The following is a 13,558-nucleotide window of genomic DNA, read 5'->3' as shown; positions in this document are numbered from 1 at the left end:
TGAGGGAAGCAGTACCTTGCAGCCATTGTTTGTATCAACTTTTGATTTATTCAATTTGAAAGAATAATAATTTGTCTAGGCGTTCTTCATTTGTTACAGTTCAAGTGTTTCAATTAATCTGTAAGATAATTCACTTTCTGCGTAAAAGGCCTCACTGTCATCATTTCCATCGGATTTATCACATCGTTCTGCTGTTTTTTGTTCTTTTTGCTTTTTTATTCAGCTTGAAAAAATACAAGGAACAGCAATGAAATAAATGACCAGAAAAGATTAGTGTTCAGGTGGGTGGGTAACTGCAGAGATCTGCAGCTCTCCTATTATGCTGACGGTTATTCAGACTACTTCGCATGGAATATTTCTCCTCGTCTTTGAAACGCCAGCCCTTCCCAATTTTTTCTGGCTGGATCAATAGAGTTCATCTAATCTCTTTTCCTCTAAATAGCCTGAGGCATTGTCAAGCATCTTACACAGCTGCTCATTCAAAGGCCATTCAAAGAGCAATATAGGGTAATAATGATTGAGCAGACGCATGTGGTCAGGTCTAATAAGGATGTGGATATTATTTCCCTCAAAGCATATCCTAATGATGATAATAGTACAGTGGTGTGTCTGAAAGAACAGGGAACTGATGGTAGTTATTATTTTTTGTGTAGCATAAAGTAAAAGCTATTGTACTGAGTTATTTTTACTCTATGGCAGAATTGAAGGAAATATAAAGTTATTGTTTATAAAGTATGAGCTACATTTAGATATTTAGCTTCTCATTTACTAGGCATCCATTAACTTTATACTTCAAAAAATTGCATGACTAAGGGCCAAAAGGGTGGGTGGAGGGGGTCTGGAGGACGGGTTCGGACGGCCCAGGGGCAGCACAGAGGCAGAGCAGGGGTGATGACCGCGGTGGGGAAACTCCGGGGGCCGGGTACAAGCACGGACAGGAAGACCACGACGGCAATGTGACAGCCCCGGAGGACTGGCAGGGTTAGTAGCCGGCGGAACCACCGGCGGAACAGGAGTTGGTGGCGGCTGGACCCCCGATGGAGAAGGGACTTGAGCAGAACATGGTGTTGGCAGGACCCCCAACGGAACAAGACAAGGTGTTGGCGGGAACCCCGGTGGAACAGGTGTCGGCGGGACCCCCAACGGGACAGGAAATGGTGTTGGCAGGAACCCGGGTAGAACAGGTGTCAGCGGGACCCCCAACGGAACAGGACATGGTGTTGGTGGGACCCCCAACGGGACAGCCTCTTTGGCCCCTCTAGATGAGGCTCTCATCCACTCATTAAAGATGCACTCAAGAGTGTTCTCAAGCTCATACAGCTCTTGTGAAAATGAAAAAACTGCTGGGTCCATACTGGTTCGGTTGTACCGTCAGGATTGGGGAAAATAGGACCCAAATGCAGTAAAAAAGACAAAAGGTCTATCAACAAAAAGCGAGCGTTAATAAAAAAAAGCCGATGACAAAGAAAAACAAGAAACAACTTAACATCAGCAAGCCGGGGAGCACGAGGAACAAGCTTACAGACAGGAACAGGTGGGTAACATGGACGAGAAAGACAACGACCGAACATCAAGCAAAAGGGAAGACACAGAAGGGTAATCACAGCACAGGACACAGCTGGGGAGGGGAGGCAGAAACACAGGGGGGGGGGGCAACAGGTGTATACAATGAGACAATCAGACACAGGAGGGCAACACAGGAAGGAAGACCAGACACAGGGAGAACAGAATTTCAAAATACAACCGAAAACTAAACACACAAAACTAAAATCATGACACAATGACACAGTGCAATCTTTTCACTAAAGTATAATCCCCGCTTTGACCTGAAGAGCCCTTAAGAAACTGCCAGGATGAGTTTAGCTTAAGCCGCCAAATGCTTTGTAAGACGTCTGGGGCCATGTCATATTTAATAGCTTATCCACAGTGAACATTTGCTTTGCTAATGCCAGTAATATTTATAAGATGCGTTCGACAGCTACATAAGTGCTAAAGCCCCGTCACAATTTTCTTCCGATGTGGCTTTAAAAAAGCAGACAAGCCTATCGGACAGTACGGACAGAGACCGTAATTGATTATGTTATGTGTGGAATCTTCTCATTAAAATATGACGGAAGATGTCAAATAGATTGAATGTGTTTTTTGTTTTATAATAGGAATGCATTTCTTAACTTATAAGGAGGACCAAGATCCAGGGGGGGAAATCTGTTAAGAGATTAAAACTGCTGAAGCTGCCATTCATAAATAACAGTTTTTAATGGTCAGGAAAAGATGGGGATTTGCTGAAAAGAAGTTTCCTCGAGAATTATTTACTGTTAATTATTCAATGTTATTTTTTAGGGTTTTTAAAGCTGAGCTGACATTGAACGGCAAGCCAAGTTCCTGTTTCATTTCCAACTCTATTTTGCTTCATCAACAAACCTGTATTTTGGAAGCCTGTTTATCATAAATGATGTCAAAGACAATTACAGAGGGGAAAGGTTTAGCAGCAAACATTTTCTATATGATTTAAATCTCTTCTAAAACAGTCTTCGGTGCAGTGAGCGATTATGTCAATTTAAGTATCTGCTTTTGGAATATTCTAGAGGTTGCTGGGCCCTCTACTTTGGGTGACCCCATGACTTTTTGATCCTATTATTATTTTACATAGAGAAAACAAGCTTTCAATGCTTTCTTTGGCCCATAATTAATTGTAATACTTTGACAACTCAATATTTAACACGGGACACATGAATAAGAACCCACAACAAAGTACTTTGTTGTTGACTTAAAATAAAAACACTCTAAATAGTCCATAATATTATAATTCCCCTTCGTTTACCCCAGTGGTTCAGCGTTGTAGTCTTTCAAAGTTCAAATGAAAGGGAAGTCTAGAAGGAACTGACAACACTTTGCCAGATTATTATCAATCTACACTCCCACCACTGCAACCAAACAAAGCGAACAATGGCTGAAAGCAGTTTCTCATACCAATTTCTACAATGCCAAACACTGTGCGGTCTCTCAAGGTCTCACCAAATGCTGATTTCTGCCTGCAGGCTAAGAGTTTGTAGGAGAGCTATGTGAGTTTCTAAGGCTAAATTATGATATGAAATAAAGGAATTCAAAGATAAAACTCACCTCTTACATGAAGAGTAGTGAGTATTGAGATTCCAATAAAGCCCCACGCTCTCAGAATCAATTCAACAAGCTTTTGCTCCTATAGTTCAGCTAAGTGTTACATTCTCAGATGCTATCTTCTGTTTTCACTGTTTGCTTCACTAAGGAGGATTAATGCACTCCTTGATGCAACAAACAACACTTCTATATTTGGTTTGCTAAACATAAATCTCTTGAACATGTAATTTAAAACTACATTGAAGACTAAATTGTTTTTTTGATTCATTTTAGGACTATTTACTTATCTGTGTCTTGTATTAACCTCCACTGAAAACAGTGGCTCTGTTTTGGTTCATGGTCGCAGTTCATTGCGGCCATGAATAAAGAAGTCGTATTTTTACGACGAAGATGCCAACGCTATTAAAGGCAGGAGGCAAAAGAAACATCTTGTCATTTTGTTGGCTTTGTCATAACGATGAAGCTTATTGGCCTTTCAAGCTGAAATATGTTGTGACATCAGTCCTTCTCTTGTACAGCTGAGAGGTGTCAAGAGACATGCACGCCATGGCTAGTGTGACTCTGCAGCTAAAAGAAAAATGTCGTACTAAATCGCACTTGAGTCATTTAAACATTGTGACAAAAGGCTTCACGCGAGGTGTTAATCTTAACATCGGGAATGGAATTTAATGATGACATAAAATATGTATTACAGCTAAATTAACTGTGCATTACTGCATTCTCACCCCAATGGTGTGAATGTGGTTTCCGCCACTTCACACTTAGGCTTAAAGGATCTAGCAACCAGTGATGTGTGTCAAGTGGTGTGAAAGTTGACCGAGATGGACAGCAAGCATCAACACCCTCAGTGTTGTTGCTGATGTTGACATTTAAGCACTTTTTAATGTGTGAAAGAAACTCCTGAGTTGAGTCTGATAGACATTTTTGAGTGCTGAAGTCCTTAGGATGGTTTGTGATTTTCTATTACATTTTTGGGTCAATCTCGCTTTTTATTTGACAGAAATGGGGGGGATGGTGAGAGACAAAGACAATTATATGGCATGTGTTGTGAACACTTGGCAACAAACCAAGCGGCAACCTTCAGGGCTAATAAATGAGGCACTAAGTGAAGTTAAACTTGCATTCTCTCTCATAGAAAGCAGGGGGCGACTCTACTGGTCGTAAACATTCTGATTGTATAGAAGTTTAGAAAACAATTACCCTCCTTCTCAGTCAATACTTTCCTCAGTAAACATCGTGATCATGAGTTTATAGTCTCAATTACTAATTTCCGGTATTCTCTAAAGAGCATGACGTTCATTTTGAAAATAATTTGTCTGTGCTTTAGTGCATTTCTACTTTGATTGACTGGTTGCTAGTACTTAAAAGTGTTTTCTTTTGTACCACTAACACTATCTCACTGTGTCCTCAGTTCTTCAACGTTCAGCGCTCGGTGGACCTTTGCTCCACCTTCACGTGTCACTTATGGTACCAGCAAGCAGGTTGGAGTTATTCAATGATTTAACCCACTGCAATCAGATTGTGAAAAGAAAATATAATATGATTCTGCATTTAAAATCATCAAATAACCAAAAGCTACCAGCGAACCATCATTCCCTCGTGTGATTTGTATTCAAAGTTGGAATCCGCACAAGCCAAGGATCAGAGAAGACGACCTTGTGGCAGGCTGACAGAAATACTTTTCCCAACTCATTTGTGCACTATTGCATTTTTCTAAATAGAAAATATGAGCAACATATAAATATGAAATGTATTTTCAGGTCAGCAGAATGACTGCGCTGTGGGAATAACACAGTACGACATATGTGGCTCAGTGTATCAACATTTGAATAATGCGCTGTGGCAGATAAGCTCCAGAGGATCTCATTTTCCCTCTGAGAATGTCTCAGGGCTAAACTGCGTCACTTTTCTATGACAGCTGCCAACTCTACATGTCCTCGAATGGTGGTCTTTCTGTAGGGGCGAGAAGAGGTGCAACTGTGAGGAATTGATACACGGACAGATTTGCCCCTGAATCACAACAACAACAACTGCCATTTCAGTTCATTACCTCTGCTCAGTGTGCATGTAGTCCATGTGCTGGAGTACCAGCACACTGTACAGGTGTGTGGGAGTAAGAATTGAATCACAAAGGAAAGAAACAGGCCAGGAATTACCGTATATGAGAAAATGCCACTTTGTGATCTGAATGCAGCTTTTTGCTGTGTTCCCAATATAGTCCTGCAAACAGGTTGACACAACAGTAAACCTTGTGGTGGGGTTAGATGAAAAGTCAGGACATTATCCAAGTCAGTTCGATTCCTAGAGTCTTACACCTTTACAATATTTCATCATATAGTTTGAGATATTTCAGTATGGATCTAAGCTGCAAGCGTGGTAAAACATGCAAACAAATGGCTAATTCAAACTATACAGATGCAGCTGTGTTGTGAACAATTGTCATAGCAGTCAGCATGTTCCATGACACAGAGGGAGAATTGTGGATGTGGCCACATCATTTATAAGTAGATATCAAGGGCCAGCTGGTGGATGCACACACCCCTACTCGTCCTGTATCCAAAATGTCACTGTGGTTCACAGCCATCTCGTCCCCTAATTATATTGAGCAGCAGATCCATCATCAGAGCACGACAACATAATAGATGAATGTGTTATCTCCACCTAAATAAGATCAATGCAGCATCAATGAGCAATAATTGCTTTTGGAAATGTTGTGATTTCAAAAAACCTCCTAGAAATGCAAACTTGATTCACTTGCACTGAAGCCAAAAAAGCACTGACTGGCACTGATCGGAAGGGTGGACAGACAGACTTCCCTACAGTGTCTGAGATGTGTGTTTCCAAATCTTCCTTGTTGGATCTGCTTTTCCTTCAGTTTTAACATTGAAACAGCTTGTTGAGATTTCGTTTTTTAAATATCTTGTTGGAACTGTAGATCCTTTTCTCCAAATGTAAATATTTTATTGTGCTCATCGTGTAATAATTACTACATTTTCCTAATGTGAGTAATACAAACATCCCTATACAACTATAATGGTATATATTACATCATACCATAGACGGACGGACAACTTTTGGACAAAATGTCCTCTCCGTTAAAGGCAGCTCATTGTGGAATAGCCTCCCAACTGAGATACGGGATTGTCCCACTCTCAATAGCTTCAAAGGTCCACTCAAAGAATGGTTGAGCAACAAACAGACGTGTAATCACCGCTAAATGCACTTTTATACCTCTTGCACTTTATGTAGCACTTAGGGATGTAACGATATATCGAATATCGCGATATCGCGGTAAATAAATGTCTCAATACCTTCGTGAGACTGACAAAATCTACCGCGATTTATTTTATTTATTTTTTACTTTTATTTAACCAGATGGGTCCCATTGAGATCATCGATCTCTTTTTCAAGGGAGACCTGTCCAACATGGTTACAACATTAACATAAAACAACAGAACACAAAAGGACATCGTATTTACAGGGCTACATGTACATACCTAGAGACATTGACAAGTACCAACAGTATATGTATATCTCGCCCTGTCGATAAGCCTCACCTTCTTGGCAAAAACTGTATTGTTTTTGAAGTGGTGGAGAGACAATGCACAGTTTGACCCACTGCTGTGACCCATGGCCAAAGCATATCTCTCTGTCCCAGCAACATCAGTACCAAGCAAGAGAGTTTTTTCCACAGCAGCGGATATTGTAAATGCCCAAACATCCCCGCTTCTACCTGGAAATGTGGACATGCTCATATTCCTAAAAGATAACCTTGATTTATTCTATTGCAGGGTCTGATTATTATATTGTTGACACTTTAAAATACTACTATCCTACTAAAATGCTATACAGATCAGGGGCCGTATTCACAAAGCATTTTATCTTACCGCTAGGAGTGCTCCTAACTCGCGCTAAAACATTTTACGTAGGAGTTTTTTCTTAAAAGTTATTCACAAAGCCGCTGAGACCTACTCATACTAAGGATAAATCACTAAGAGTGAACTAAGAGTGACGCGCCGTTGCTATGGATTACGTCGATTCTCGTGCATGAGTTTAGAAGCGGTCAGTACGGTGATTGGTTGTTCAGAGCAGGCAGTCCCGGTGAAACTCATCCGCAACATCCCACAAACGAGCCCACTAAAACAAGGAAATAGCCTAGGCTAGAAATGTATTCCTATCAAATAGTTATGGACAGTGCAGTTAGCAGAATACACGCATGATGACAAGTTTGTGCAGACCACGATAATGACGTTGTATATGCACGTTAAAGAGAGAGAGCAAACAATAAAAATACATAAATTGCATTAAATCAAGGAGGCAATTAAAAGCACCCCGCAAACTATTATCCAATGAGCATATTTCCAGCACTTAAACACTTTCAATAACAGCCCATACCGCCGTTAAAGCCCCCTTATCATGATGAATGAAAACAATCTGCGTGTTGATGGAATGTACTTTCTTTCTATTGACGAACACGTCCTCATCTTTTGAGGGCGCAATTATTTTTATGTGCGTCCCGTCAATAGCACCGACCGCACCGGGCATACCTGCAATTGCCATGAAGTTGGCTTTGATCATGTGTAGTTGTTGATTGTCCAAAGGAAACCGGATAAACCGTTGGATGATATGTGGTCTAGAGAGCGCGTTGATGGTTTGGTTTATGGCACGGCTGACTTATGGTTGCGATATTCCTAAATCGTCGGCATTGCAAAGTTGCATTTTCCCTGTTGCTAAATATCGTAGTGTTGCCAAACATTTTATTTCCGGACTAATCGGGTTATTCCTGTTAGTCGGGGATGTTATTGCATCCTGCACTAATTCCACAACAAGTTTGATACCCTCACGATTTTGCCTATATCTCTTGATCAATTCACAGTCTTCCATTGTCTCCAAAACATTTCGTCTCGCAGCCATTTTCAGATTCTTTGTGAATAGGTCTTACTGAGTTAGGAGTCCTCTCGAGGACTTTTAAGCTCTCCTAAGCTTAGGTGCTACTTTTAGGCCTAAAATACTTTGTGAATTGCTCTTAGTGAATAAAATTAGGAGTCCTAAATTTAAGACTGACACGCCCATTATGTTTAGGAGTTTCTCCTAAATTCGCCAGTTAGGAGCTACTTTTAGCCCTAAGATCCTTTGTGAATACGGCCCCAGATGTATTATTTAATAAAGAAAAAAGAATTCAAGTAAAAAAAAAAGAAATTCACATTTTTTTTCTTTATTTTTCAATATCGCGATAAATATCGTACTGTGGACTTTTTATCCCGATATTATCGTACCGTGAGTTTTTGGTATCGTTACATCCCTAGTAGCACTTGTGTCTTAACTTGCACTTTATATACCATAGTTGCTACATTGTACTGCCATGTGGTAAATACTTGTATGCTGCTCATGCTCTTCCTGCATAGCATGTATTTATTTTTGCTATGTATATAAATGTCATGTTCTTATATGTTGTATGTGAGGGGACTACTGATGGAAATTAGCTCAAAGCTAAAACCCGGCTCATTTACACTTGTAAGCATTATTTTTGTTTTAAAGTGTTCATCAATGTGCACTGTCCCGGTTCAAATAAACGATTAAATGAAATGAAAAATAATTGATTTCACTTGTTTTTTTTTCATGAGATTTGTCATTTAAACGAATTGCATTGTGTGTTCTTGGAACAAACGGTTTCACCCTCGATGTTGACTGTTTCAACTGTGCATTAGCGAGGAACGCAAAAACCTTCTTCATGTAGATCCTCCAAGGGCTGCCTCCCACATAGCAAACATTGTGAAGAGGATTTCTGGTCCATTCGTCATGCAGTTGGGAGATTACCGCCATGGTAAAGCCCAGCAACACGACACAGTCTTGGCGAGGCTCAAGACGACCCTCCTGGCATCCATCATGCTGTTTCAAAGTCTGATATATCCCAGTCTAAGCCCATACACTCGAATCCAGGGGTCGGCAACCTTTTTGATATGAAGTGCCATTAAAAAAAAAAAAATAGTTATCAGCGTGCCAACGATCGACAATTATCAACGGGGGGGGGGGGGGGGGGGTTGAGGAGCTTGACGCTCGTCAACTATCAGCAGGAGCCTCGCTACGGGGAGCGCAACTTACATGATGCCGAATTTAACAAGAACATTTAAATAATTGGTTTAAACGATATAATAAACGGCCGATCGTCCGTTCTGTGATTCTCCAGAACACACATGTTATGATATTAGGGTCATGCAGAGTGAGATGAGATCGCTGTCCCTTTAAGAGAGAGAGAGAGGGGTGTGGCTTGTGCATGTGTGTTTGTGGATGGTAGAGCGACAGTGAGGGAGCGTGTGTATGTTTCTGGAAGTGAAACGAGGCAGCAGAAAAACAGAGGTCTGTGATGTATTTTGTGAAACAGAAGAACAGCTAAGTAAATGCAACGGCCTCCCAAGAAGAGCTCGCCTCTCTCCAGTCATTTAAGCTAAAGTGGGTTATTGAACCTGAAGCTTGTTGCTTCTGCCCTCCTCGACTACGGTCTGGGAGGCGACAGGAAAGTTCAACACACAGATGGCCAGTCCGCCCCTTTGTAGCATATTATGTCGATGAGAGATGAGCAGATCGCCACTGGGCTTTCAACTAAAGACACAGCCACGCAAAAACTGCGGCATTTGTACAGCTCCTTATGGGTACTGCAATTAGTGAAGTGCTTTCCTCCGTGGTGAAACGATCAGCACTGCACCACGGAGGAAAGCGGCAGAAAGTCACCTGGAGATAAAGAGAGCGGGGCTGCGTTGCGTGCATGGCTTCCTTCTGCAGGTAACGGGGAGACGCTCTGGCGGCGGTCTCGTTCAGGATCCGAAAATACAATTTAAAATATTTTGCACACTTATTCCACTTATTCCTAGTGTGCCACTGGTGACGGTGCCGCCAATGCTGGCACGCGTGCCAGGGGTTGCCGACCCCTGCTTTAATCCGTTCACATACTTTAGTTGCTGTGGCATTAACTTGTTTGTTGTATGTAGCATAACATAATGCATGCATGTACTATATGAGAAGAGCGAGGGCCAACTTATTCTGTTGTGCTTTGTTTCTGTTCGTCACTGTGTTCAGTTTCATTGAATTGAGTATAGTGGATGAATATTCATTGCTCTCACTTGAGTTTGAATGGACGAGTTTGAATAATAGACCCTCAACTACAGTTAATTGGCTCATTGATAAACTCATTTAGAATTTTAAATGTTATGCTGAGTCAATGAAAAAGTGTTAATAAATCACCACCGGTTGCTATGATTAAGTTGTATCTAATTGTATGTTTTCTTTTTATAAAACAAGTGGTACAATTTTAATTATGCAAGAGTGGCAATTATTTCCTGTCAATATACAACAATGCTGTTGGATGAGTTTTAGGTTTACTCAGCCATCAGGGTGATTTTTGTACACATTTCAAGGACCTGTGATGCCTTTTTTTATATATTTCCCCAAATGTTTCAGTAAACTCTCACTCACATTCTCACTAACAAAAATGAACAGACTATTGTCTTTAAACTTCTTATTATCACAAAGCATGTGATAGCTTAGATACAACGACTGAGTCTTGGATCATCCATTATTTTTAGCAGAAACAATATTAACCTTGATATGACATATTCTAAGGAGCTCTTTAAAAATAATTCAAGCTTCAGACTTGCTGCAGTACAAACCAATAAAAGCCTGTGTATGCCTTCGTATTTCATAGATGGATTGTTAAATACATATGCTGTGTAGTGCAGTATGTTCTGTCCACTGCATTATACAGTTTTCTCTCAAGCAGTTTTCTTTTTCCCACTGTAATAAAATCTCTGCGACGGTCATCTAATTTAAAATCACAGCGGCGACTGTCTGCCCCTAATGACTTTCCCTTAACTGCACACGCTGGAGACTGTACGATTGTAGTTCTTTCAGACTCAGTGTTACTTTCCTCATGGTGGATTTTGCTGTTTTATTGGGTCATCTTGAGGTCTGGATGGGTACTTTGGGTTAAGCATTCAGTCAGCTTAAGACCATTCTTACTAACAGATCATTGTCAATTAAAAGGGGAAATTCCCTCCTTTCAAAAGCTGTTATCACCCTCAGGTCCCATTCTCTAGTGTCTTTACATGATTCCTCTTGGCTCCTTTTAAGTATGTAGCAGTGCATTGTACTGAAACTAAATTACTGTAAGTGAGAAAGATCTTGGTGTTAGTCCTTTTTACCCCAAGCCTTTGACTGTGACAATAGCATTAAGAAACCCGGGACTGTACTAAAGATACTTGTTTTACCATGCTTATTTGACCCAAGATAAATTATTCAGAAATACATATTTTAAAGAGACTTTTTTTTTTATCAAGACATTGTTTGTACTTTGAATTGAGATTTTTAAGGAATCTGGCATTGTTAGTAGCACCTTTTTGGTTTCAACAGCAGACATCTTTTGGTTGAATGTACTTCATGAACATTTCTGTAACACATTGTAGCAGTCAGTCCTCCAGATTGTTTGAAAACTGCAACAAGGATGTTAACTGGCACCAAACAACAACACCCTTTGACCCGTGCTATGGCTTGTCTTCACAGGCTGCCAGTCAAATGATTTGATTGCTTTACTGTTCACGTATAAAGTTCAGGCCTGAGCTACAATGCTGACCTATCCTCGGGCCTGAGTGCTCTTTGAGACAGGGCACTCCTGACTGCTCTTCAAACTGAGAGGCAACCAAGCACTTGCTGTCAGGGCTCCTCAACAGCCAAGTGCCTTGTTTGAGAAATTGAAGCCTACTGAGTAAATACCGGTAGTACTTTTTATAAAGCAGCAAAAAAGTTAAGGGAACATGAAGTGACGAACACAGTGGAGACTTACCAATGGCATCACTCATTTCTTTCTATTCTCCTTTTCAGAACAAGAGCTTGAAAACGAAACTACTCTCGGGACACAAACTTTGTGATGCCTATGCCGAAGAGGTAAGGATTTTCAATTATAACATTCGGTTTTTCTCACATTCATTATTAATCTGCTCCCACTACTTGTTGTTTCATTGTTAATGGAATAGGTGCAGTTCACGATAGGATATTGCACACACATGTCGTTCTCTTGTGAGCAAGCAATGTTAACCAAATACAAATTAGAACGTCTAAATGAGAATAGTTGTTCTTGTTGCTTGTAATTAAAACAAGTTGTCCACTATCATTTGGACTATTAATTTAACTGTTCTGTTAACTATTAGGAAACTCTCGGTGGGCACACGGTGTAAGATTCACATTATAGATTAGAAGCAGTCTATTCCTGTCCTTCTCACTCTCTCTCCCACATGCAAACTTTGCCTGGTTTTGGCTGTCCAGTGAATCTCAGGACAAGTTTTCTCTAACAGAATGCTCTTTGAAGGCTGCACAGAGCAATCCGGGGAGCCAAACTTGTATAGAGAGCAGCTTCGAGTACATTTTCATCTGTGTCATTTTAGCTGTCACCGACTTTCGCTCTTTTTCTTTTTTGGCTTTGCTGCCAGTTGTTACGGTCTGCTAGCATGCACCAGGTTCACTTCAAGCAGGGTTTTGAACTCCTGCTCTTGCCGTCATGCTGACCAATACTAGGCTGTGTTTTTAGCTATGCAGGATCTTAGAAGGCAGAAGGACCTGAGAGCACCACGATGAGAAGTGAGAGCAACCGGAGCTGTGTAATCGAGGACTCAATATGTATGCACTTTCTGTACAGGCTGCAGTATTTGAAATAACCTCAGATTTTTACAACATAGGGCAGTGTGTTGATGCAGACAAGTTGATAGATGGCAACCTTGGTGTGCAGATGGACATTTTTCTTTACAAAGACCCTTGGCTAGACCTCACCCAAGGCAGCTGAGGCTTGTTTGGTCAATGCCGCAGAGAATATTACAAAGGATTTTGAATGACAGCACAGTTCTTGGTGATTGCATTTTCAGGAGAAGATAAGGAATTATGCAGCCTGGCAGGTATTACAGGAAAAACTGTAATATGTTAGCGTTTCAAATCATGAATCTGTACCCACAAACAACATATTTACAATTACTAATACTTGACATACTTAATTTATTTTATTTACACGCTATTTCACACAATAAAGAGTGTCATTCGGACAATAGCATTTATTTCCCATTCATGTCCCAGAATAGTTTCCCATTAACTGTTCCTTTCAAATAACAAACCCTTTTTAAAAACAGGAACCATGACACTTTCTACTCAATTTGAGCACCTCTTATATTACCTTGTGTATGCCCTTTTGAAGACAAACTCAGTTGGCAGTTTATAAAGCAGATAAAAACGTTTTCAGTCCAACCCAACTGATTGCAATACATGTTAACTTCATTAAGGCTGTGAAAGTAAGCTTTTGTTGAAACAGTTTTATGGTTGAAACTGCATCAGTTCTAGCTTGTTTTTCCAAATTAACTGGCAATGTACTGTAGTGTGTATTCTTAAACAAATAGGATGTTACTTTGAT

At 40.5% G+C, this 13,558-nt stretch overlaps 1 protein-coding gene across 3 annotated transcripts in view; it reads left to right on the top strand.

The window, feature by feature from the left end:
* The window catches only part of luzp2 (leucine zipper protein 2), a 276,029-nt gene that overhangs the window by 233,406 nt on the left and 29,065 nt on the right, over positions 1 to 13,558 (top strand). For all 3 annotated transcript variants that reach the window (XM_079665447.1, XM_079665448.1, XM_079665449.1), the window contains one exon: positions 11,989 to 12,051. In XM_079665447.1, the coding sequence (XP_079521573.1) occupies positions 11,989 to 12,051 (63 nt within the window). The remainder of the gene's footprint in view (positions 1 to 11,988; positions 12,052 to 13,558) is intronic.

The sequence above is a fragment of the Notothenia rossii genome, assembly GCF_949606895.1.
Source record: "Notothenia rossii genome assembly, chromosome: 2".
In the NCBI taxonomy this organism is placed as follows: Eukaryota; Metazoa; Chordata; class Actinopteri; order Perciformes; family Nototheniidae; genus Notothenia; species Notothenia rossii.
This window is presented reverse-complemented; position numbering and strand designations above follow the sequence as displayed.